We start from the raw sequence: 21,962 nt of genomic DNA, 5'->3' as shown, positions 1-21,962 counted from the left end.
AGTCCCCTGTCACAATTTTTCAGCATAGGAATGCTGATAAACATGACACTCAGGCACTTTTAATTAATGCAGCTTGCTAATTAAAGTGCGCCCCCCCCCCCCACACACACACACTCACACCCCCATGCTGGAGCATTTGTAAAAATGCCCATACTGCCCTTTTTTAAGAAAGGGAAGAAGGAGAATCCAGGGAACTACAGACCAGTCAGCCTCACCACATTTCCTGGAAAAATCATGGAGCAGATCCTCAAGGAATCCATTTTTAAGCACTTGGAGAAGATGGTGATTCAGAACAGTTAGCATGAATTCACCAAGGGCAGGTCATGCCCGATCAACCAGATTGCCTTCTATGTTGATATGATGACTGAGTCTGTGGATATGGGCAGAACAGTGCACGTGATATGCCTTGACTTTAGCAGGACTTTTGATATGGTCTCCCACAACATTCTTGCAAGCAATCTAAGGAAGTATGGGTTGGATGAATGGACTTTAAGGTGGATCTCTGGGCTCAAAGGGTAGAAATCAATGGCTCGATATCTAGTTAGCATCTGTTATGAAGTGGACTGCCCCAGGGGTTGGTCCAGAGACTGGTTTTGTTCAATGTCTTCATCAGCGATCTGGAAGATGGGATGGAGTGCACCCTCAGCAAGTTTGCGGATGACACCAAGCTGGGGGAGTAGTAGATACACTGGAGGGTAGGGCTAGGATTCAGAGAGACCTAGACAAATTGGAGGATTGGACTAAAAGAAATCTCTTGAGGTTCAGTAAGGACAAGTGCAAAGTCCATCCCTTAGGACAGAACAATCCCGTGCACCACTACAGGCTGGGGATCAACTGGCTAAGCAGCAGCTCTGCAGAAAATGACCTGGGGGTTACAGTGGAAAATAAGCTGAATATGAGCCAACAGTGTGCCCTTGTTGCCACGAAGACTAATGGCTCCTTGGGTGGCATTACTAAGAGTGTTGCCAGCAGATTAAGGGAAGTGAGTCTCCCCCTCTATTTGGCACTGATGGGGCCACATCTGGAGCACTGTGTCCAGTTTTGGGCTCCCCACTACAGACAGGATGTGGACATATTGGAGAAAATCCAGTGGGAGGCAACAAAAATGGGGCACATGACTTATGAGGAGAGGCTGAGGGAACTGGGCTTACTGAGTCTGGAGAACAGCAGCCTTCAAGAGCAGCCTTCAACTACCTGAAGGGTGGTTCCAAAGAGGGTGGCACTAGACTGTTCTCAGTGGTGACAAATGACAGAGCAAGGAGCAAAGGTGTCAAATTGCAGCAAGGGATCTTTAGGTTAGATATTAGGAAAAACGTTCACATTTGGAGTGAAGCACTGGAAGAGGTTACCCAGAGAGGCTGTGGAATCTCCATCCTTAGAGGTTTTTAAGACCATGCTAGACAAAGCCCCGGCTGGATGATACAGTAGAGGATGGTCCTGCTTTGAGCATGAGGTTGGATTAGATGACCTCCTGTAGGCCCTTCCAATACTAATTTTCTATGATTTTATGATTCTAATAAAGAGCTAAGAGTATGTCAGAAACTGTTTGCAGAAAGTTGGTCATTAGTCAACCAAGCTCAATACAAATGGCATGAGCAGCACCAGAAGATGCCAGTTATCCCCATGGAAACTGACCTGATCAATGCACACATTTCACATGTTCCCTCACCAGCTAAGGCTTCACTGGCTGGCACCAGAGTGATGGCAGGTCAGTCCAAGGGGCAGCTCCTGCAAGTAACCCATTCATTGCTGTCACATCCCATCGAGCTCTGGAAAGTCAAGACAGGTAGGGTGTGTGACTTTCTAAAGGCAAATTGTAAAAATGCACTGATTGATTTGGACACACAGGAATTTAAAACGGAAATACATAGTTTATGATCCATTAGCCCTTCACCAGTATTTTAGGGAGACTTACATCTGGGTGGATCTTCATTAGGGTTCCTAAGTGTTTCTTTGATAAGAAATTCCAGGATTTTTTGCTTGCATCTTTTCAAGATTGTACAGTGTGCTCCTCTGACAGTTTGAGGGAAAATGCCTGTGGGTGTAATTATTCATGAGATGTTCTGTCTGTGGTTTCCTGCTGGTTTTGTATAGTGATTTTCTGTTGCACTGCAAATAACCATTCCAGGACTTATTTGCATTTGTACTGTGTGTGCAGCTGGGGTCCTATGGATTGACAGTCACAATGGGAACGAATCATTTTAAAGCATTTGCCACAGCTCTACACACATGCAAGAAGCAGACAGATGGAAGGAGCAATTCCAGAGGAATTTCTCCTCTCAGAGCCGCAGACTGGCTCTTGCCTTTAATAGTTTGCTCCCCCGGGCAAGTGAAAATTGGAGGTATTGAATAACCAAGTCATAATCTTGCCATACAGACCTAAGACAGGAATTCGACTGTTAGCCTCCCCATTGACCAGAGGTGCCAAGTTTGTAATGTGACTGAACTGCCAGACAAGGCCACCCTGCTAATAACATAATCCCATCTGATAATGACAGATCTTGGGGAAGCAGTACACTGTTCTTTAGAAGCATGTGCATTCCTTTAGTCACCAAGGAGCCATGGGCTCCCACTGGCCATCTGTAGGAAGAAATCCCTTTTACTCTGGAATGCATCATTTGGCTTCTAGGTTTTTTCCATCTTCCCTTGAAGCACTGAACTTCAGCCATATCCAGAGGCAGTAGCTGGCTGGGGATGCACTTGTTCTCCTAATGGCACTGGGAAGCCTCTCTGGTGCTTGACTGGAGGATCTTGCTCACATGCTGCCAGGTTGGGGGTCAGAAAGGATTTTTCCTTCCAGGTCAGATTTGCAAGGACTGTTCAGTTTTTGCCTTTGTCTGTAGTGTGGAGCATGCCCCCCTCAGCTGGGCTCCATATCACATAACAAATTCCCTGCCACTGCAAGGGCTCAGGGCATTGGTGGCACCCTTGCCTCTTCTGTGATGCACTATAGGGATTTTTGTACACAAGAGCCATGTTGGATACAGGATGTTATGGGGTCCTTTGTGCTGGTGGGTGTGAGAAGGGCTGGAGGGGATGTTCTCATGGGCCCTTTCAGCCAGATGTTTATCGCATGGTTGTCTGACATCCCAGAGACCTGAATTCAATGACCCAAGAGGTTCCTTCCAGCCCTGTGCTCTTGCAACAAGCAGGGAGCAGGTGAGTCCATGTGTTGCTGTGGCCTCAAACATTCACGTCCAGCTGCAATGAGAGAATGGTCCTTCATCTGAAATCCTACCCTCCCCCTGTATCTGCACCAACAGGAGACCTCACCAGACGATTGCCCAGTGTGCTGGGGAAGGATCAGGGGCAGAGCTATCAGACAGGGACTGATTCAAAGATGGGAAACTCCCTTCTTGAGAGCATGGAGGCAGAAAGGGATCTTGGAGTCATTATTGACTCCTAGATGAACATGTGCCGACAATGCGAGGTTACAGTCGGCAGGGCTAACCGGACCCTATCGTGCATCCACAGGTGCATCTCAAGTAGGGCCAGGGAGGTGATCCTCCCCCTCTACGTGACACTGGTCAGGCCACAGCTGGAGTACTGTGTCCAGTTCTGGGCACCCCACTTCAAGAGGGATGTGGACAACATTGAGAGGGTCCAGAGGAGGGCCACCCGCATGATCCGGGGACAGCAGGGCAGACCCTACAATGAGAGGCTACGGGACCTGAACCTGTTCAGCCTTCACAAGAGAAAGCTGAGGGGGACCTGGTGACCATCTATAAACTCAGTAGGGGGGACCAGAAGGGTTTGGGGGAGACCTTGTTTCCCCTAGCGCCCCCCGGGATAACAAGGAATAACGGCCACAAGTTGTTGGAGAGTAGGTTTAGATTAGACATCTGGAAGAGACGGAGGCTCAGTGTGTGAGAGAGATCTGATCCGGGTGCAACTGAAGAGTGCAGCAGTGCATACCAAAGCCTCTGTTGCTGCACAAGTGACAGCACCTGTGCATTCAGGGTGGCCTTTCCCCTGTGCTGTGGGAACCAGGGGTCTGGGTGCTCTCCCAGCCACCTCTGTGAAGTTCCCGGCAGCCCTGCTGTGCAGCACAGCAAGGTGTGAGACCCCCACTCCCGTGGCTATGGGACACTGCTCTAGAAAGCCTTGCAGAGCATCAGGGACCAGTAGGTGAGTTGAGGTCCAACAGCTGCAAGCAGCCCCCAACCTCACAGCCCCTCACCCTGTAAAAAAAGAGAAGAAGGTCCTTGTTTTGCTCCATGTTCCCCCCCAGGCCTTTGCCAGCATGGGGAGGACTTTACACTGGTGCCTGTGCATATCCATCCACACGTCCTAAGTCCCCAAAGAGTTAATCTGTGCTCAGAAAGCCTGAGTGCTCTGCATGGGGGCTGTCTGGCAGGAGCCGAGGGGCAGAGCATGCCCCAGTTCAGTGCCTATTAATCATGTTCAGCTTTGCCTGTGGCTGCCTCAGTGCTGCCAGCCAGCTCCCAAGAAGGGTGTTTGACGGGTGGCTTTGGGAGTGCCCTTTCAAAGCGGGACTTGGCTGCTCCATTCAGCTGATTCCCAAGGGTGTGAGTGGTCAGGGAGCTGGCCAGCCCCTCCCAGGACATTTTCCCCTCATACTTGTTCCTGTCCTGTTTGTGAAAAGAGGTTTTTCTGCCCTAGATCCTACTGTTGCTCTGCTCCCACACACACAGAGCTTCTCAGAGGCCTAACCAGGCTTTGTGGCCAGCAGAAATGTACAGGCCCAGTCCCATATTGGTACTGCACTGCTTTGTTCCAAATACTCCTGGGCACAGCTTTCTGAACTGCAAATGCTTGGTGAGACACACCAGCTTGGTATCTGGGACTTGCAATGGGAGTAACAGCAGCTGGCACAGGAGGGAGGATACCCAACAGATGGGCAGTCCTTGCCCTGTGGCACTAGTCCTGAGCTCAGTCCCATCCTGTTTTAAATGTCCCATTCACAGAGCTGGGTGTCCACCTCTCAGGCACTGCCCCAGAAGCCCAACAGCTCTCATTGTTAGGGTGTTCCCCTGATCTACATCCATTTTCCTTTGCTTTATTTCCACCTCCCCATGCTGGTTGTTCAGTCTTTCAGATCAGAAGGTGCATAACAAGAATAGCAGGGGCCTGGGCAGCAGTGGTGGCTACAATGGGTGGGCTGGCAGTGGCAGGGCTCCATTTTTGCACCCCAAGTCGGTACTCAGTGCTCATGCCCACCCACAGCTATGCTCCTGCTTCAGATACTTAAATCCATAGGCAGCTTTGGTGTAAATCTATCAGGACTCCTCTGTTCACCTTCTAAAAAGCACAAAACAGCAAGGCTTGGCTTCAAGCTCCAGGTCGGCTTTTAGCGCTAAAACCCTTGCGACCAAGTCTCACAGCCATTGAGGGCCCAGCTGCTGGAGTTATGCAAACATGTGAGACTCAGCTTCCTTGTAAAAATGCCTGTTTCCTGCTCTCTCGGATGCTGGAGAAAGCTTGAAAAGGAGAACTTGGAAAGCTGGGAACTCAAGAGACAAATAAGAGCTTAAAAAAGATCTTAAGATTTATTATCTTTTAAAAAGCATTTGCTCTTTAAATTATTTATGGCTTTGGAGGGGGCAGGGGAGGCCCAGCTTGTGGGGCTTGAGGGTTTCCCATTGGCATCAGCCAATTCTCATTCTATTTTTCTCAAATTCCTCATTCTATTTTTTCCCTGTATTTTCAGCCTAGGCATCGTTGCACTATACAAAGGCAGCAGCTCAAAGACATTTAACAGCTTATAAAGCTGAGCTGTAAGTAACAGATGAAAACAGGAGCAGAGCCAAAGAAATCTATGCCCTGGCCCCAGCAGAAGATTGCTCAAAAGGGAGCAGGTATGTGGAACATTATTAGCTTAATCACCATTGCTTCTAAGGAAAGGGTGCCTGCTTTGTAGATGTTTGTGCAGCTGCCTAATTCTGAGGAATGGGAAGGAGGAAACCCACAAAATCCTTGGGGCTGGCTTCCTCTGTGCTTGCTGCACATGCTGCCAGCAGCCCCTTGGGGGGGGGGGGGAGGAGTGGGGAGTCATTGCAGTTCTCAGGAAGCAGGTGTAGTAGATGATGGCACTACTATTCACTTCAGGGTTTCGTCTTGTATGTGAACGCATGGTGCTGGTGCCTCACCAACTCCCACTGCAAAGGCTTTGCCCCAACAGTCCTACAAGCTTGGGGCAGCATGTTGGCGGCTAAACCCTATTTAAGCCTCCCAGATGTATGGTATGGATTAGCCCTTCATACGCCACCAACCAGATTTGCCATAGGCAGGCACAGAAGGAGTTTGTGCCGCTTCCGCGGAACAGGCTCCGTTGCTTGTGGTAGAGCCCGAGGGAGAGGGGCTTGGCTCTGGACTGCCGTGCTGGCCCCTGGCAGAGCAGCCCATGGTGTTTAAGCGGGGATACTGGAGGGCACAGTAGTGACTCTGGGATCTCGTGTCATTACTTGGCAGCTATGGCAACTATCAGCCTGATTCCCAAAGCACTGTGCTGTTGGGGGGGGGTACCAGAGCCATCAGTGCCCTCTGCTGAAGGCTCTTTAGGAGCTGCAGTTTTATAGGCCCCACCAGGTTTCCCTTCAAATACAGGGAACTCTGTAAAGTGAACCTTATGGTCTCCCTGATCCTGCTGACCCACTGGGCAACAGGGACCTGGCCCCAAATCCCAGCTCTTCATTGAGTCAAGACAGGCAAGATAGTGCTGCCCCTGGGGTTCTCAAAGACCTGTCCCACACACAGTCATGTCAGCTGTGCATTGACCATGGAAAAGTCCTGCTGAGAATGCACTGGGCATGCTGCTAGTAACTGGGAATGAGGGAGGCAGTAACCAGCTTGCTGCAGCACATGCACTTCTTGGGGCAGATGCGAATTGTGCCCCTGGAGCTCTATTCTCTAACTTGATAACCAATTATTAATGGCTATGCTTTTCAGCTTAGTTCTCAAACTGTTTTACAGATAGGGTTGCTATCATCATCCCCACTTTCCAGATGGGAAGCTGAGACAGGGAGGGACAGGACTTGCCCAAAGTTATCTCTTCGATGTGTGGCCAAGCTGGGAACAGAAGCCATGTCCAAAAGGCTCAGTCTAGCGCTCTGCCTGCCCGGTGCACTGCCATAAATGTTTTGCTTCTACAGGGCTGAGTTCTTCCTCTTCATTGGCCTCCTCCCAAGCACTCCCTCTGATATCTCAACCCTACACACAAGCAAATGGCACTGGCTGGAGAGAGCCTGGATGTTGGGTTTATCAGCCGAACAGCTTCAGATGCATGTGATGCAGAGCCCCACAGGGAATGGCGACCATGGCAGACTTCCAAGTAGCCCCACGTGTCAGTTATTCAGTGTTCAGTTTGGCTCAGGTTTTGAGTCTGCACATCAAATCTGAACATGATTGGGGGTGCCCGGTTCTGGGTTTATTACTAATGCGACTAAGGTCCAGACTGTAAGTTTCAGCCTCCATTGATGAAACTGCTCCAGGAACAGGTTTGCCTTGGTGAGAAACACTGTTCCCACATGGAACAGTAACCAGATCAGAGCCTCTAGAACAGTGGTCTCCAACGTTTGATCACTTTTGGCATTTAAAAGCAACCCAAGATTTACTGTATGCCATCCCCCCCCTCCCCCAGCAGGTAAGTCTGTGGGGAGGGAAGCGGGGGGCAGATCAAGGCAGAGGGAGAAAAAAAAATAGTTGGGGATGTGCCCCCCCCTCCAGCAGGTAAGTCTGTGGGGGAAGGGGCAGGGGGGAGGGGCAGGGCAGGGCAGGGTGGAGAGATCAAGGCCCCAGCCCTAGCCCCACTTCCTCCCTCACCGTTGGGGCCTCCATCTGCCCCCCCCACCCATGCTGGTGAGGGAGGCAGTGGGGCTGGAGCAGGAGGGGGAGTGGGGCCAAGCACAATGTGGCACCAACCCCTACCCCTTGCCCCCTGCTCTCTGCCCCCTGGGACCTATGCCGGGGGGATGGCAGGCTGGGGCTGGAAAGAAGTGCCGTGCTCTTCACGGCAGGGGCTGGGCTACACTGTGCTTCGGCCGCACAGCAGCAGTACAGGGAGGTGGGGCTACAGCAAATTTTTGGGTGCCTGAAGTCACCCCGTAGCCCCGCTCCCAGCAGCACTGCCAACCAGCCCAAATGCAGCCCCAGCCCGCAGTGGCAGCTGGCCCGGCTGGCTCAGATCCATGGGCACGTGCCCCCTTGTGCTTTCCTGGGGTGCATGCCCCCCTCATCCCCAGGCCCCCCAGACAAGTCACTCACAGCTCTGTTCCATGCCCCGGCTTTGCAGGGCCTGCCCCTGCTCCTGCTCCAGCTCCCTCCCTGACAGCTGCTGCAGCTGCCTATGCTGACCAGAGTTGGGGGGGGAGGGACGTGCCCCATCTGTGCAGGGTGGAGGTGGCTGCTGTTGTGAGCTTTGCACCCTGAGCTCCTCTACCTGGCCTGGGAACAGCTCGATGCCACGTGCATCCCTGAGCCTCATCCCCTGCCTGCCCAGCAGTTGGATACGTGGTGTCGGGCCACTCCCCAGCCAGGCTGCAGCAGGACTCAGGATGCAAAGCCCAGCCCACAATGGCAGCTGCCTCCGCTGCATACAGATTGGGGGGGGGGCACATGCCCCCTGGGCCTCTATTGAGATGTGCACAGTGGCAGGAGCCCCCCCGCCATGCCCCTGGATGAGCCGCCTGGGTTCGATTCTCCCACCATCCGCTGGGCTGGGGCCCCACTCACCTTACCCTTGCTCCTGCCTCTATGGCACTCTGTCCCTCACCATGGGGGCCTCTATCTGGCCCCCTACATCTTCCCTCCCCCACAGACTGACCTGTTGGGCTGGAGATGGGGTGTGTGCATGCATGCACACATGTGCTTAGCTCCCCCAGCCTCAGATTGACTCCAAGAAGCTTCAAGATCAGTTAGTGACCTCTGCTCTAGAACACCAAGGCTTAGTTCACATCTTCCATCAAGCAGAAGCTAAAATGAAGGAGGCCAGCTTACAAAATAGAAGATACTCCCTCTATGTACCAAGCCCTGGCAGCTCAGTCTGCTGCGACTGCATTTTACCATGTCTGAAATACCCTGCTGCGTTCTCCAGGAACAGATTTGTGAGAATTCCTTCAAGCTATGTTTTAATCCAAGCAAAACAGAAACAAACACCAGAGTAAAGTCAATATTTATAATGACACCTACTATTTAATAGCAACAATTGACAATCTGTAAAAGTAGCCTGAATTTCTAGGCTGAATAAAGAAGGAAGGGCTAACAGCCTTGAAATAGCCCAATCAATACCAAGCTCAGTTTCAGGTATTTACTGTTAGCCAAAGTTGTACATTTTATGAGATGCGGATATAAGGTGGCTTGTCCCCTGCATAAGACACTGTGGTACCTGCTATCTACACCTGTAGCTACACACTGCTGTTTTCAAGAGATGATATTGATCCGAGGAAGTTTTGGAGGCTGATCTGTTCTGTACAGGCGAGATGAATTGCTCAGCTTGTATTAACAACATCTTAAATAATCAGTGAGCTTAACAAGCATAAGATAATTGAGCAGTGACAACTTCCCAGGTATTCACAGTCGGCTTTGCATTTGGCACCTACAGATTCTCTTTGATAGCAGGCTGGTTTCTCTCTCATGGGTAGCATCATCATTGCTGATGCTCCTGAGGCTGAAGAAACAATTACTGAAGGATCTGTTATATCCAGAAAGCAAATCTGAAACTATGGAAAGCAGCAGAAGCCCTTCCCCCAGCAAGTAAGTAGGGCACCTTAGATGCGGGGCATTTGGAGCAGTACTTGACACAGGTTACAACTGCAATAGCAGGATAAGGCAATGTGCTATTAGCATAAATCTATTTCATGGGTGGCATTAAGGGCTCCAGTCCCCTGAGCCTATGGTATTTCTGTGCCTGTGCGTCTGTTCCAAGCTTGAGGCACAGGGTGTTATTTTCCATCCACAGAGCTTTGCAGAATTGCATGAAATGTGGAGATAAAATGCTTAGGAGTGTTTGTATATTGATGGATCTCTATCACGGCTGGTGTACAGAATGTGGAGAACTGGCTCCAGTTGTGCTTATGACGTCTCTCAGCTGCAGGAGCCACGTATAACTTTTTTGTTTTTATACTGTTGCTGTTGGGATTGATCAAAAATACCTCATGAGGAATTTTAAATGAGCCGACAAGAAAGTGAGGTCCCCTCCCAAAGGAATTAAAATTTAATAAAATACTGTGGAACTCCTCCGAAAACCTGAAAGATTCAAATGGAGACTTACATAGCCTCCAGTCAAAGCTCTGACCCTTCCCAAAGCATCCTACAAGAGGTAAGGAGGCTCTCTGGAATTCTGTAGAAAGGTCAAAATAGAGTCTGTATACCAAAGCTCATCCTCTAACATCTCTGACTTCTCCATAACAGATAACAAACGTGCATTAGACAGTAGCAGGCGAGAACACTTGGGGCTGAACCCTTAGTACGCTGACTTGGAAACACAAAGCCCAACATAAGCCCTGACAGTAGGAGAACAGGAAACCTCTATCTGAAGGGAAAGCAAGAGAATATCTGAACCCAGCGTCTGATTACAGCAAGGAAGTGGCTAAGCCAATGAGTCTCCACTACTCCCCATGCAGCTGGTATTGGGGAGTGGTATCAGCTGAACTCCATGAATGCCATGGTGTCTCACACCACTTGAGAATCTGCTTAGTTTTGGCAGGACATTGGCCTTTGCTGGGAGAATCATAAAGAATTGAATCATAGAGAAGCAGGGCTGGCAGAGAGCTCCATTGTTTCATAGCAGGTTGGGTCGGAAGGGACCTGAGTAGATCATCTAGTCCGACCCCCTGCCATGGTAGGGAAGAATGCTGGGGTCAAATGATCCCAGCTAGGTGATTAAGTAGCCTCCTTTTGAAGACCCCCAGGAGTAGTATGCTCAAAAGATCCCAGGAAGAGGGCCACAACCCCTGCTACAGAGGAAGGCAAAACCCCACACAATGCCTACCAACCTGACCATGGGGTAAAATTCCTTCATGCCCCCAAATATGGCAACTGGTCTGACCCTGAGCAAACAGGCAAGACCCTTTAGCCAGGAACATGTGGATTTAAGTTCCAGCAGGAACATTGGCATGCCCTAGTCAAAATCCCCAGCCTTGACTGCAGCCAACACCCAATGCTTCTGGGGAAGGTGGGGGAAGGGGAGGAATTCCCTCCCATACAGAAACCAGCAAAGCCTAGAAACATGGGAAATACCCACAGCAGAACACAGGCATAGCTACACTTAGAACATCCCTCTTCTTGAACACCTCCAGTGATGGAGAGTCCACTACTTTGCCATGGGCACCCTGATGCATGCTCTCTGGCCCAGGAGCTAAAGCCAGGGCCAAATGCACAAGTACTCTTAGGTGACGACCTGCCTGACTGCTGCATTGGCCCCCACTCCTGTCTGTTGGCACATGAAGGCAGTTTATGTAAGGAGCTGATTTTGAGAGTTAAAGAGGTTCCAGGCCTGGCAAAACCTTTGGTTTCTGCCCTGAGCTGTGGCACCAAAGCACAGAGCTAGAAGGAGGCAGTGCATTTGCAAAAGTGGGTTAAAACCCCACTTGTGCCCACCTGCTTCTGGGCAGCTGCCTGCCAGTTCAGTCTCCTGCCATTGAAGCAGCCTGAAGTCTGCTTTAATAGGTTGTCCTGGCTTCTGGGTGTCCTCAGGGTGCAGGGAAGCCCTGCCCACACCCCTTCCCTTGGCTCTGCCAGCTTCAGGGAGGGGCACAGCCCATGCTTGGTTAAGCTGAAGATTGCAACCTGTACATTCCACCCTCAGGGAAGCTCCCAGGCTGCAGGACTATACTGGACAAAGTGGCTATAGCCTGCATATTTTATGTTGCAACCTTGTGCTTCTGCACCCTCCTGCCTGCACAGCTTTTGCCTGCTTGCAGAAGGGCTGGAAGATGCGGGCTCTCAAGTGGTTGGCAACTCGATTCATTGGGAGCACATTGTTTCATGCTGTCCTTACAAGGCAGTGGCAGATGGATGCTGTATAAATACAACTATTTATTATTCTATCATCATTAGGGACTCCTGATGGGAAACCCTGCAGGAGCCACCAGGATTACAGAGCAACCATCCAGTCATTCTGGTGGCATCCACTCTGGGCAGGGAAAGCCAAACAACCAAAGATAATAACCTGGCACTAAAATGGCAAAGTTATCCCATGCCCACATGGCACAGGCAGCAAAGCAGCTCCCCATCCTCACAGTGCCCTGCTGTGCTGGGGAAGGTCCCTTTGGTACAGCCGCCTAACTGTGCCTGCTCCAGCCACATAGCACTCCAAGTCTCACTTTCTGTTAAAAATAAAAAGATACCAGCTCAGGGTTTTCTGTACATAGCAATTATAAACAGAAAAAGAAGCAAAGAAGGGCCAGGTGGTACTGCAGGTTAATGGGACCTGGATTCAAGTCTGCTAAGATCATAGGGGAAGAGGAATTGGTAGCCTCAGTCCAGCCTGTAATGGATATTTCTCTGCACTGTAAAAGCCCCACACAGTACAACTGGTAGCACTGGCCCGGGTTGAAGCAGCTGAAGCTGACAGTCAGAGGGATTCACAGCAGCTCCCAGTAGAGCTGGTTGCAAGTGCTTCATTGAAATGCTCTTCTGGTGACAAATGCTCTTTTTGTCATGATAGGAATATTTTGAAACCTGTGTTTGATTTTGGCATCACTTTTCTGAGGCACTGTTTATTCAGCTCACTTCAACATTTTTGGTATGGGACTGTTTCAAGGCCAAAACTTTAACTCAAATCACTGTTTTTTATAAGCAAAGTTTTAAAAAGTGAAGGTGTGGTCAATGCTGTAATAGCAGGCTTTTGCCTGAGTGACAGGTAATGTTTCAATGAGGCCGACATGATTTTTTTTTTTTTGAAACGCTGCTTTATGGGAAATTAAAAATATTTTATGTTTCTTTTCCCCCTTGTCCGGAATAGAAAAAAAATTGAAATATTGGAAAAAATATTTCCTTCCACCCCCAGCTACAGGCAGTATTCTCATAAGATCAGAAGGCACAAAAATATTTAAAAGTAAAGTGTACAAGGAAAAAAAAAAAGTAGCTTTTAAATTTTATTTCCCTTGATGTATAAAGACAGTCCAAAAGAATTCCAAGCCCCTCCCTAGATTGTTTTTGTTTCCCATTAAAAAACCATTAGAAATTCAGGTCTTGTCTACCCTAAGCAGAGTTTTGAACAACTAAAGAAGAAAAAAGTTCATATTACAGTTGTGAAGCAAGTATAACCTGACTGGTTGGCAGGAGAAATGATTTCTAATCAGAGCTATTTAGAATGCTTGAGGTTTTGGTTTTTAAACATGTATTTAATTCAAGTGTCTAGCAAACATTGTGAGAAGGGCTCTTTTTGCTAAAGAGTCTATGCTCTTTCAAATAAGGGTTGGAAAAAACCCCCTCCCAATCTTGGTTTTACACATCTCTAACCAGACCTAGGTATAACAAGACTCAATATTCTTGAGGTTTCTGAGTAAAAAACACAAGCAGGATGAAAACTTAAAGATCAGAACACAACCAGCAGTTTCCAGAGCCTCTGTAAAGATTAGAAAGTAGTACAAATCCAAAGGAGAAAGCCTGATCAGTGTTATATGAAGAAGTCTTTTTCCTTTAGAAAATCCAAATGCACAGCTGCCTGATAAGCAAGTGTATCATCAGTCCTTGGGACTCCAAAAAATCGCTGCTTTTCTCTATCTGGATAAAATATTTCAGTCACTTACAGTAAACAATTCAGAAGCAAGCAGAGTATGAGGTGTAATATATGTTTGAAAATGTACACCCTCATTAGCTGAGAAATTAGCATGGGCCAAGAAATGAGCTGAAAATATACCCCCAAATGCTTGTGCTTTTAGTAACGAAGCTACTGGCTCACTCGCCTTGGAGAGGGATTTTGCTTGGACCAGCAGTTTATTCAATAGTTTATTTAAGCCTGAACCAGCAACATTCATGCAGTTGTCCTGAATTACTTCTTAAATCTCAGTGAAATTACAGCTGCTTTCATCTTAATTCCTGAATAATGGTATTTATGGAGCCAAGAAGTTCCTTAAAATAGCCATCTTTGTCACCTTCCCTTTGTTCTTCAGCCGCCAGCTCCTCATATTCGCTGCGCAACATGCTTAGTGTGATGTTGAGGTGCTGGTCCCCACGGTATCGATCCTTGCAGAAGGCCATCAGAACACTCACTGTTTTTAGGACTTTCTCTCGAGTGTCATGCTCCGGCAGTGCCAGGAGGTTGGAAACAATGGCACACCAGCCCTGTTCTACCACAGCGGGCACCAGCTTCACTTGGCTGTACTGCTGGACTTTCTCTTCCATTTGGTCTTCATTGTTCTGGGCACCCTCAAGCAGCATCTGTGAGAAACCATGTTACATTGATTATTAGTATCCTAGTACAACTGCCACCTTTAATAATTGTTCTCAGTAGATTTTTTATACTGTTGAGCAACATAAAGTAGATTTCCCTGTAATGCATGTTAGTTATTAGCATGTTTTGGTTATTTGTAAATTTTCCTGCTATCCATTGAATTAAATTTTGCCCACCTATTTGGATATTAGCTTTTAGAATATTTGGGGGTATTGTATAAACTGAAACTAGAAAGAGAAAGCCAAGGATCACTTAACTCATGCAAAGATTAAGCATAGTTAAAGATTTCTGCTCATAACAGACAGTTTATAGTGGTGTTTCAAACTGAAACCATTTTATAATGTTGCAAATTATTACATATGGTTTTCTGTTGTTTTAAATCAGCACATTTCACTTTAGGCATACTTAACAAGTTTCTTATCATTACCCATGATATCAACCACACTGGATTAATGACATGTCTCATGGAAATAAATCAGTTTGCTTAGACATTTTTTCTAAATTATCTTACATATCACAATACTACCTCTTAAACATTACCTCTTATTTTATTGTACTTGCTTTTCCTTGCATCATTGGATGCCTACATGAAGTAAATGCAATTTGGGAATGCTTAAGGTGCATGTGGAATTCTGTTATTTGTTATGAATATGCACAAAGTCGCAAAGAAAGGTATAAGATATGATCAAACTGCAATTGCTGTCATTTGCCATTTATTTTCCGGCAAATCTTTAAGAGCTGACAAAAAACTGCAGTAGCAACTTACAGTCACTTATAGCACCATATTACGACCAGAAATTATGCTACCTATTTATTTTAAAATTGTTTCTTCCTGTTCCATTTACTAATATAGTCTGCTAATTTGCATAATTTTGTTGGGAAAAAAGGCTGTACAAACAACTGTAATCTATTGTATTATTATCCAGGGGTGAATCCAGATACCCCCTAATATTTGACTTTCAAGGTCATCTGCAAAGGAAAAAATAAAAAATAAAAGGAAGCACGCCCTATTTTGTTTCTTTATGATACATAAAGGTGGCTTGAAAAATTTTTGTGCTTTGTTTTTATGTTTTAGAAATTCTAGCCCTGTCCAGCCTGGAAAACTCTTAGATGACTGGAGGATTACTGTGGTACTATGACATCATGGGCAACAAACATCTAACAGAAAGGGGAAGACAGTTTAGGTGATGATGTTTAAAAAGTTGGTTTTTGTTCTGTTTCAAAACTGCCATGTAACTCTGTGCCTATTGAACATTTTTGTTGTGCCATGACTTCAGGAATGTTACCAGACCACAGGCTCTGCCCGTTTCAGATCAGCTTTAAATCAAAAGGTTCAGCCATCCTATTCTGTGCAGCTACATGCACTTTCAAAAGCACCCCCACATGTAAACCAAGATGCAGAGCCCAAGTGAAAGACCCAGTTCTAGCAGGCACATTGAAGGCTGCTGCAGTGGGGGTTGATCTTGTTCAAATATACTGAGTTTCAGTGTTCACAGCGTGGGCAGCATATGTAGGAATCTGCACATTCATTTACTGCTGGCTTTGATACTAGCTGTTAGCATTAAATGTGTGGCCCTGGCAGTGCCAGCAGGTGAATGTGAGAAGCTGTCGCTAACAGGAAATCCACGTATGCATCACCAACTAGAATGTGATCCGAAATGCATTTCAGTCTGCACGGCAGAAACAGCAGGTCCCTGCACAAAATATTCCCGAATTGTCACAATGGGGTCTCTTTCCCTTTAAGAACTGTTCCTTTAGCTTGACTGGTGGCCTCCTGTGATAATTAGTATGTGTGCGCTTCATTAATTAGATCTGAATAGCACAAGTCTGTTTGCTAGGTTATTATCATTAAGGGAAGATTAGGGCTTCTACAGATCTGATAAGCAAATCTGCTGAAGAAAATGGATGGAAAGAGTCAGATACAAAGAAACATCAATGAAGGATAAGTCCTGCTAACAGGGAGTCCCCCCCCACCATCTGGAGGACCACTCCAACATCCTCAAGGTTCCCAATAACATTTTTTCTGACCTTTAGATAAGGGCCTCTCTCTGCTTGGCAACTTATTTCTGATGGTCCCTTGGATGTTACTCAAGGCAAAAATCATTGCACTGTACTTATGTTTGATTTACTGTGTGTGTGGGGGAGGGGAAAGGAGGGAGGAGAGGAAATAAAACCTCCAACCAGATTTTTCCTTCCCAGAGGAAAGCCATTTCTGTCCCTCCTGCAAGTTTATACTCATGCTGGCTGGATCGTTCATTCATTTGGGGTTAAAGAAAGAGTGAGGGCAGAGAAAGCATTCAGAACAGAACCATCTTTTCTTCTGCTTCAATCCACTCCACTGGCTAGCATGGCCAGCAGTTAAGTTTTGCTTCATTTTCTAAAAATATATATATACTGTTGATTTTCAATCAGTCTCCCCCAAACCTAACCATTCTACAGCCCTGTGATATCACCACTTATTTAGATTCATCCAGCCCCTTTGCTATTACCGTATTTTCTCACATATAGACATACACTCAAATAAAAAACGCACCCTATTTTTGGAAGGCACCAAGGTAAATCTTACCAAGGAGTACAGGTAAGTACCAGAGACCTGGTGCTGGGGCTGGGGGATGCATGCCAGAGCCCAGTCTGGCATGGTGACTCTGGGGTTACATAGTGTAGTGGGGCCTGACTCAGCATAATGTGTTGGGGCTGTGTGCTGGCTCCAACCCTGCACACTGGCTCCAGGGCCATGCCCTGAGTTCGGAACAGTGCATTGGTTCTGGAACCATGTGCTAGGTCTGGGACCTGGGGTGCTGTGTTCAGCTGCAATCCCAATCTGGCATACAGTTGGGAAGGGGCTCCCCAAGAATCTGGAAATTTGGTAGCAGGGGTGAGGTTGGGAGGGACGGAGCGGTAGCAACATTAAATTCCAGTGGCTCCCAGAGCCACAGCAAGTAATGCTGCTACCACTCCAAATTTCCAGACCTATGGGGAGCCCTTTTCCTCACATATAATGCTTATCCCAAATTTCCCCAGGTAGTTTTGGAGAAACTGTGTGGGTTATGTGTGAAAAAAATCATGTTTTTTTCCATTCTACATTCAGGCCCAGCAAGAAGGCAAATCCAATTTACATCCTAGGGAGTGGAAGCACATCTCTGGATGAGTGGGAGCACGTGTTTCCCCGGGCACAAGTAGCAGCAGCACACCTTGTGCCACTGCTACTTGTCTCTGGGGAATGCTAGTGCCACACACACTCTGGTATGCAGGTTACACCAGATGGGGTAGGGGAGGCTGGGACCAACAACTGTGCTGGCTCCAGCAGCCTTACCTGGAGTCCTGGGGGCCTCCACGAGCTCCAACTGCGGCAATCCTGCAGCAGAGAACCTGGCCGGCAGCAAAAGCATGGCTTCAGCCAGCCAGGCTCTGGTTTTGGGTGGCATGTGCTGGCACCACATGAGTCATCCCGCTTTTTTTCACCATGGGTTTTTATGACCCTGGGTCAACCCCCACCGCAAATGCTGCAAAGTAGCAGTGCGGGGAATGCCTGCTTGTGCAGCGTGTGGTGCCGCAGATGGGTCTATGGGGCAACATACCACATGTCTGTGCTCAACTGGATGCGCCCCTGGAGTCTGTCACAATCAAAAGGACAATGAACAACATGCTTTAATGCAGGGGTGGGCAATTATTTTGGGAGGAGGACCGCTTACTGAGTTTTGACAAGCCATTGAGGGCCACATGACAGGCAGTTGGGGCAGATAAATATTAATTTTCTAATTTTTTTTAGGGGCTCCACAGGATGGGTAGAATGGCCTCGTGGGCCACAACCGGCCCGCATTTTGCCCACCCCTGCCTTAATGTAACATTTGGTATGTGTAGGGTCTGCTGACTGCCTCAAGTTAGAACGCATCTAAGAACTGATGGAGCTGTTGAAGTAGTGTAGTTAAAACATGGGGTACAATTGTAGGGTTTCTGATAAGCTAAAAGCAAATGTTTGTGGTAGAAATAACTTGTTCATTATTTGTCCAATTGAATGAACCAGATCATTTTACATTGGGCCCAATGTTTATGTTTTATAAAACCTCTGATCAAGAAAAGTGTTTCTGCTCTCATAAATGTTCTTCTTCTATGCCTGAAACCCAAACATTACAACAATAAAAATCCAGACCCAAAATTGACTACAAACAGAAGTGGAAGTTGTGATTTAATTGATTTTCATTCTCTAAAGGAAGAGAAATGCATAAACAAACAGGTTAGCTGGTGGCTAGAAAATGAGATTTTTAAATTGATATTTACAGCAATAAGCTAAGGTGTTCCTAGATAAAACAGCTAAACGTGTTTACCTGGTTATTATCCAAGATATACCAATAGACAGTGACCTTTAAAACTTGAAGATTTACAAAAATCTGTAAGTACTCTGTTAATGCCTTGCGTTTAATTTAGTTTAGACCAGTGATTCTTAACCAGGGTGACACCCGGAGATCCTTTCAAACATGCCTCAGGTTGCCATGCAATGTCAGTAGTGTTAGGCATGCAGACATGATTCACAAGATAAAACCACACGGTGCCTGTAGACGTGCTGGGAGGCTGCTCCAACATGCTATAATTACAATTACAGTGCATTGGCGGAGTGTGGTAATTACGGTGCTACAGCAGCCTCCAGTGTCTTGTGTATCAGTGTCCACACACTTCAAAATGGCAGCAGGGGTGCTTGAACTAAACTTTCTTGAACAAGAGTTAGTTCAAGTGCCCCCACAACCATTTTGAAGTGCAGGGATGCTGATACATGAGACGCTGTGCCGCTTTAATTAGTGGCTCTTGGAGCTGCTTTAATTAGAGCACCCTTCCCCCCACCCACCCTTGGAGCATGTGTAAAAGTGCTCATAGATTTCAAATAGGAACCCAGTGTTAAAAACATTCTCCCCTGTTGTGATCCTTCTGAGTTATCTGTAACATAAAAACTGTGCTGTTATTTTTCTGTAGTCAAAAACCTAGTGAAAACAAAGCTGGAATTTTCTGAGGGGGACTGAGTTTATCAAGGGGTGCCTTGCGTACAGAAAAGTTAAGAATTGCTGGTTGAAATGATCAAATCAGACTGATCAGTTTCACTTCCCTGATTGTCACTTGGCTTCTAACACACTGCTGGGTAAGAACTACAACAAGACATTATTGGGAAAAAGTACATTTAAAAGAATTCTAGAGCAGTTCCACAATGTCCTCAGAAGTCAGGTGCCACACACGCAGCCTGTGCCATACAGCCCATATGGGGAATACCGAACACAGTTCCACAGGGGCTTCCCCATGCTCCTGGAGGAGTGTGAGGGCAAAGCAGGCCACTAAATCTGCTGCCATGCTACCAGCTACTCCCACCCAACTCTTGTGGAAGGACAGCATTGCCTGCACCATGCCCAACTGCCCAGGCCTTGGTGAAGGGAATAAGACAGCCCTGTTGTGAAAATCTTAAGGACCTTCAGAGACTCCAGAAAGTATGTGAATCCAGATTACATTTCATCATTCCCATGTGTAGAGCTTACTCTTCACCTACTCCTACTGATATCCAGGGAATACTCTCCAGCCGTCTCTTACCTTTTCCATAATCAGATCATAGAGCAGTGTCACAACTCGCACATAGAGCGCCTCCATGCCTTTTTCTTTGAAGAGATTTCTAAGTACTTGAAGGCCACCAAGCTTGAGGAACTGCTGCTGGGCATAGGGGAAGTGTCGCAACATCGAAGACAAAGCAAACAGAGCCTGACAAACACAAGAGTGAATCAGTCCCTGAGTCCAGTCACAGCTGCCATTTTCTTGCTCAGTAATCTGCATACTGAAGAGCCCTAATGTTCTGGCTTCGTTTTCTTTTGCGAATTATCACAAAAGGCAGCTGATTGAGGTTACATAATATGGGTGTGATTTAAATGCCCGTCAACAATCTCAAAGACTTCTAATCAGGAGAGAAAAACATGACCATCTATGTTCATGCCTCACTGCTCAGCAAACACTGGCCCACGTTAATTTCAGCCTCTCCAAGGGACTGAGGTTTACATTTGCTCCCCAACTCCCTGAAACTCTTGCTATAAAACATTTGTTTTCAAGGACTTCAAAGGCTTAGTGCTTGAACCTGCAAGATGCTGATCCCCTGCCATTTCCCCTGAATACAGTGGTCATGCCAGGTGCTCAGCCCTCCTCACGATCACAACTATGAAGCCCTCAAAGCAACAAAGGCCACTCCAATGACATTCTCTCCAATGCCAAGGAAGTACAGGATATCACTGAGGCCTACACTATACTGTACATGGGTATCTGACCTAGCGTGCAGGGTGTGGTGTTGTTTGGAATCTGCACAAACGCCTTTGTAAGGACCAGAATTTCTTAACTGGGATGCACAGTTGTTGTGTGATTAAACAGGCCAGGGGAATCAGAACTTTACCACTAGCTTGTATATAGTCCATGACACACCACCGTGCATCACACAACTTATCTTGCTGGGATCCTATGACCCCAGCTGACTTCCTGCCCTGCGGGCGGGGGGCTGGACTCAATAATCTTCCGAGGTCCCTTCCAGCCCTAATGTCTATGAAATCTATGAAATCAGGTTCCTGATCTGTGACACAAGGGGCGTGTGTAGATGAAATGGGGGGGCCTAAATTGAAGTGGTGGGTTTTACAAAACACTGCTTCAATTTAGGGCTGATTAAACCCCTGTGTCGTGCACACACCCTGCTTACCTACCTGCTTCTCCAGCGGGGAGGGGAGGGGAGGGCGAGTTGCCGGTGGGTGGAGTGGTCCGTGGGTTGGGGGCAGGGGGAAGCTGGTGCTTCTCTCCACAGCAGCTGCAGCCCCCCCACCCCCCCAGGCAGCACCCACCCACAGGTACCTGGCTCAGGCAGTCCCAGGGGGCACTGCAGCTATGGAGGTAAGCACTGGGCCCCCACACAGCTCAGGTAGGCAGGCAGGATCCAGGCGGGGTGGGGAAAAAAAAGATCAGGCTTGCCGCTTTTCTTGAGCGGAGCTGCTTTTCTGGGCTGCTGTCAGGTTGCCTGCAGGGCTTCCTGCAGATCTGCACAGAGCCCAGTGCTTTGCTCCATGGCTGTAGGGGCAGCAAACTAAAACTCCTCAAAGCAGTTTTAGTTTGCTGCACTCCAAGTCATTTAAGGCGCATTATGCCGCTGAATTTCCTACAGCAGCTGGAATTAATATGCAATACGCTGCTAAGGCGTTCAAACATCGACACCATTAAAGCGGTGCAAAAGCATTTAGCCCACTTTAAAGTGTTGTGTACACATGCCTCTCGTTTCATCTACACACGCCCAAGGATAACAACACTAGCCTTTCCACAGGGTACTTGTGAGGCTGAATCCGTCTTTATAAACTCCAAGGCCCCTGGGTGAGAAGAGGAATGGAAATGCTGAGGATTCGCATCCTTTACATCACACACTGAGCAGAGCAGCCTCAGAGTGTTTGGTGCAGATACAGACAGATGTTGCCTCCCTTTCCTCAGCGGCAGTTTCAATCAACTATCCTGGGAGATAAACAAATGTGGCCCTCAATACGACAGTGCACCACACAGGCATTTGGCAAACACAAGAGCTCTTGTGTACTACATCTGGGAGTCCTCCTGCTGTGCC

General features: G+C 47.5%; 1 protein-coding gene across 5 annotated transcripts in view; it reads right to left on the bottom strand.

Annotated features, from left to right (window-relative positions):
- Window positions 1–9,119: 9,119 nt before the first annotated feature.
- SIL1 (SIL1 nucleotide exchange factor) overlaps window positions 9,120–21,962 on the bottom strand; it is a 233,805-nt gene continuing 220,962 nt past the window's right edge. For all 5 annotated transcript variants that reach the window (XM_059733440.1, XM_059733443.1, XM_019487124.2 and 2 more), the window contains 2 exons: window positions 19,925–20,089; window positions 9,120–14,343 (listed from right to left, as the gene is read on the bottom strand). In XM_059733440.1, the coding sequence (XP_059589423.1) occupies window positions 13,990–14,343; window positions 19,925–20,089 (519 nt within the window). In that variant the 3' untranslated portion in view covers window positions 9,120–13,989. The remainder of the gene's footprint in view (window positions 14,344–19,924; window positions 20,090–21,962) is intronic.

This window comes from Alligator mississippiensis, chromosome 9 (assembly GCF_030867095.1).
Source record: "Alligator mississippiensis isolate rAllMis1 chromosome 9, rAllMis1, whole genome shotgun sequence".
NCBI classification, from domain to species: Eukaryota; Metazoa; Chordata; order Crocodylia; family Alligatoridae; genus Alligator; species Alligator mississippiensis.
This window is presented reverse-complemented; position numbering and strand designations above follow the sequence as displayed.